At 40.8% G+C, this 4,575-nt stretch overlaps 1 protein-coding gene across 1 annotated transcript; it reads right to left on the bottom strand.

Moving 5' to 3' along the window:
• Nucleotides 1–711: 711 nt before the first annotated feature.
• Nucleotides 712–1,649, bottom strand: LOC139663786 (myosin light chain 4-like). Its single transcript, XM_071542527.1, has one exon. It carries the CDS (start codon nucleotides 1,567–1,569, stop codon nucleotides 961–963), a length of 609 nt encoding a protein of 202 aa, XP_071398628.1. The 5' UTR covers nucleotides 1,570–1,649; the 3' UTR covers nucleotides 712–960.
• Nucleotides 1,650–4,575: the final 2,926 nt, after the last annotated feature.

Below are 4,575 nucleotides of genomic sequence, written 5' to 3'. Positions count from 1 at the left end.
TCAGTCCTCAGGGCACTGATAGTGGACAAGGGGGATTGTGTGTGTGTGTGTGTGTGCATGTAGACACATGCATGTGGTGGAATTTTTTGTTTGAGTTGGGGGCGGGGGGGGTGGGGGGGGGGGGCGGGGGTTGTGTTTGAAATGAGTAGGTGTATGTGTGTGTGTGTGTGTGTGTGTGTTTTAGATACTAGAGTTCCCAGAATGTGGGTGTATGTCTTGATCCACAGCAGCTGCCCCTCAACTGCTGCGACAAGAACACTCATTCAAACGCTATTGCTACCATCCTGCCACTCTTAACAATCACCCGAATGCATCAAAGGTCAATGTGTATCCAGTGGTATTATCCATGTTAAATAGAATCTGTTCTATTTTTAGATGGAGCCAAATATTATCTGTGTTTCCGTCTCAACAAAAACCTTAATCTTGTGCAACACAGTCTTTGTGCAAAGTTGAATACACATAAAAGCAACAATTTTATCAACATTACTGAATAAATACCCTGTCTTTTCCCTTCAAACTTTGTCTATGATCAATATATAAATCAAACTGGAGAGAAAGTATTGATATTGCAATTGTTTAAAGATGTAGTTTTGTTTAATCTCTTTCTGGAAATAAGGTGTAATATCTTGCAGATGCTGCAGTATGGAAAATAACATTCTGTGAGGCAGTTTGTAATTATATTTCTTTTATTAATGGATTTTTTTATGGATGTCTCTAATATCTCATTGACATTTCATTATATTTGAGTCTTTCACTGTACATTATTCATTCAAAGGAACCATTCATAGGTCTTATGATTAACATTCTTTCATTGACCTATCATCTGCTGCTTTTGACATTACAAAAATCCTCTAATGCACTAAGTGAGATGCTCACCTCTAAAACGACAAAGGTTAAGTAAAGATCCAGAAAATGGAGAAAACAGAAATAAGATTAAGTCCTTCTGGTGAAATGTCCCATTCACCCAGAGAGAATGTGCTTGACAAATGAGGCATAGTTGATGCACCCGTTGGCATCCTCCTGTCCAGCCATCAGTCTGTCCACCTCGTCTTCTGTCATCCTCTCTCCCAGGGTGGCCAGCACGTGACGCAGCTCTGCTCCCATGATGGTGCCATTGCCCTCCTTGTCAAAAACTCTGAGCCCCTCCACAAAATCCTCAAAGTTGCCTTGGTCTTTTGTGCGGGAGATATGTTGCAGCATTGGCAAGAAGGTCTCAAAGTCTACCAGTTTAGTGCTCATGTCCTCTGGCCGTGGCTTGCCAAGAACTTTCAGCACATCTGCATTGGTAGGGTTCTGGCCCAGAGCCCGCATCACATCCCCACACTGGGCATATGTGATCTTCATCTCCCCGGTGGGTGTGCGGTCGAACAGGGTGAAGGCCTCCTTGAACTCCTCAATCTGGTCAGCGGTGTACTCAAGAGTGATGTTTTTGGGGTCAAACTCAGGTTCCTTGGGGGGCTCAGGCTGGGGCTCTGGGGTTGGGGCTGGCTTGGCAGCTGGAGCTGCATCCTTCTTGGGCTCCGGCTTTTTAGGCTCAGGTTTCTTTGGTTCAATCTTCTTGGGGGCCATGCTGTTAAGGGATTCAGAGGTGAATTGGGGTTGTGCGTCTACTTGCTGAGAAACAAGCAAGAGTCTGGAGGGATTGAAGGTGATTCCTAAGCACAGTTAGCCACGGACTCTCCTGAAGCTTTTATATGTGCTTAGTCTAGGGAGAGGAGATGGAGCCAGATAACCATGTCCAGCAACACACTATAAAAGGAAGAAACCTGAAATAGATCCCCCCGTGAGTGATGTCACCATGAAGTATTGTTCTCAGCTGCTATCATCTAGCCGACAGGGCTATTTACTGTCATTAGCGAGGGTCCAGTTGCATTAGGCCAAAAATGTTCTGTCTCACTGATGGACAAAGGGATCAGAGCACAACCAATGCAACACATGAGGGAGAGTGACCAAAATAGCTTGGCTCGCTAACTCTTGAAAGTCTGGGAATTAGTGCTTTCAGGAACATTAATTTTATTCAGAACTTTGATCTAACTCCCTTGAGTCTGAGATATTGTTTTGACAAATCGAGGACACTTGTGATCAAGAGCTCTGAAATAGACAATCACTGTTCTCTATATCAGAAGTCTCAGAAGTGCTCGATACCCTGTGGCCCTTATAAATATTAATTTTCCTAATGATGAAAAGTATGCATCTTCTTTTGAGAGAATAAGATGATAGGGCTTGAAGTTAAATGCATTCAAACCCATTCAGGCTCCTTCCGTAATTCTCTTGTAATGTATAGCTTAATCAAATGAAATCATCCATGGTCAAGTCTAGTGTAATACACAAAACACTGTTTTTAGAAAAAAAAAGTGTTGTTACATAATGATTATCCCATGCGTCAAAGACCAAAGGAGCCAGTAGACTGACAAAAAAAAAGTTGAATAAGCACAATTTTGAAACATTGGTAAGAACATATGTGTGTGTGTGTGTGTGTGTGTGCACATATCTATGTACTCGATGGTTTTAGTCTTTCAGCATTGCAAGGTGAATGCAAGCAATGCTGTTCTACGATGTGTCTTGGCCATAAATACATAATATGTCTCTTGGCTTTGCATAGATGACTGCTCAATAATTCTCCTTAATTGAATGATTGATGAATTGAATAAATTAATCAACACAAAATTCATTTAATTTATGGGAGAGAGGGTATGTATAGGATGTCATACTGTGTGTGTGTGTGTGTGTGTGTGCACGTGTGCGTGCATGCGTGTGTCCATGTGGCTGTGCTTAGCCTAAGATCATTATCCCCCTTCTCTTTTCTTTTGAGGTTGCATGGCTAGTAGAACTTATAGCTCCTTTGTCCTTTTTGGTGTGTGTGCGTCTGTGTCTGACAGAGAGAAAGAATGAGACCTATAGTTCAACTGAGGCCGAATGGAATAAAAGTCCATATACAAGACATCAGGTATTTCCTTCATGGCCAGTATTGAATGAAAATAAATGATGAAAACAGTTCATTGTGTTATACCTCATTTGCTAACCTGTTCACTTGGATGGGTTACATTTACTGGTAAAGTGTTGTAAGAAGGCCTCTGTAGATAGGATTTATAAGTTGATATTTTGTTTGAATTCAACAAAAGTAATACTCATGTTGGATTATCATAAATGAGTAAGATAATATGTCAGAACCTTGGTAATATTGAGAGAATCATTGCTCCGCAATTTGCTTTCAAAGTAAATTTTGTGGCTTCGCTCCCTGCCGATTGCCACTGGCTGGTGGGTAGTGGAGCGAGGGGAGAGGGGGCTTAGTATAGTAGTCTTGCTGTTGTCCTTCAAACTTACCAACACGGCTTGAATCAATAGACTACTGTTGCAATGATTGAACCAGTCAATTATTAGTTTCTACATCTGCAGTCTTCATCTCAGAAACCCCACAAGCAGTTATTTCACTGATCCCCAACTCCTTCGAAGAACTGTGCAATGTCAGTTTATGTTGAACAGAGATGTTTCAATTCAAACCTCCAGAAATCAAAATAAACTGTCTCTCATTTTAAAAAGCTTACCTGAATAATATCTTGTGATGACCAACTGAATCAACAGAAACTTTTTCTTTCTGTTAACTCACTGTTTTGTCCCTCTCATTAAGTGGGCAAAGGCATTGAGTTTATAGTTTCTCAATCACACATGACATCCTGGAAAAATGTCAAGTCCACTGTTCATTGCTGATTATTGATATGTTGATGCTAAGGTAATCTTTTTTAGTTTGTGTAAGCCTTTGGAGAAGCACTGTTACATGGTAATAGGTCTAGAATGCTTACCCTATCATTATCCTTCAGTATATACTGTATGTGTATGCCTTTCATATCTTTGTACATTCTAGAGCAACTCCAATGCCGACAGTATAATCAGTGGGGCATGAGTTCTCCTGAATTGAGTTTTAAGGAATTACTGTTCATGGTGTCACTTTGATACTCAATAAAACCATGGGCCCTATTTTCGTGAATCAACTGGGATGCACCGTGCTTGCTCGCTAGCAAGAGAAACCCACTCATTAATTTAAAAAAAACATCCACATGCACAGTTACAACTAACTTTGTAGTAAAATGTGTTCCCATTATTTTGCTGGTTGCCTGTAGTATGTTTTACTTAAGTGATTCATAAGGTTGTATTCAATTAGTAAAATTTGGCTACACACAATAATGCACAATAATGTCACTACTGCTAATACTGTGACTATAGTGATTATCCAGAGAGAATTGTGGAAATGGAAGTTTTTTGTTAAAAAAAAGAACTTGTTTCCTGTCCTGCCAAATCAAATTTAACCAAAACAATTACAGCCATGATTCTGCTCGACCATTATTTGCTGCAGCCATAGGCCTATCTTTAGGCACTACTTTTGGGAGACCCATTGGAAAGAAGGAGACAAACAAATGCAGTTGTACTCCTGCAACATGGTATTTTTGGGTGAGGCTACAGAGAGAAGATTGGTCGTAACGGATGGTCTTGAGGGGGTCCTGAAGATATTTCATGTGATCTACGACCAATGCGTCCCTAGGATGTCACTGTCTGTGCTCTTGTACCCGTGCACTGTGT

The sequence above is a fragment of the Centroberyx affinis genome, unplaced genomic scaffold, assembly GCF_046629955.1.
Source record: "Centroberyx affinis isolate AG114_WGS23_722 - 3 ecotype Tasmania unplaced genomic scaffold, CSIRO-AGI_Caff_v1 ptg004121l_1, whole genome shotgun sequence".
In the NCBI taxonomy this organism is placed as follows: Eukaryota; Metazoa; Chordata; class Actinopteri; order Beryciformes; family Berycidae; genus Centroberyx; species Centroberyx affinis.
The sequence above is the reverse complement of the archived record's forward strand: the minus strand, read 5'-3'. Positions and strand labels throughout refer to the sequence as shown.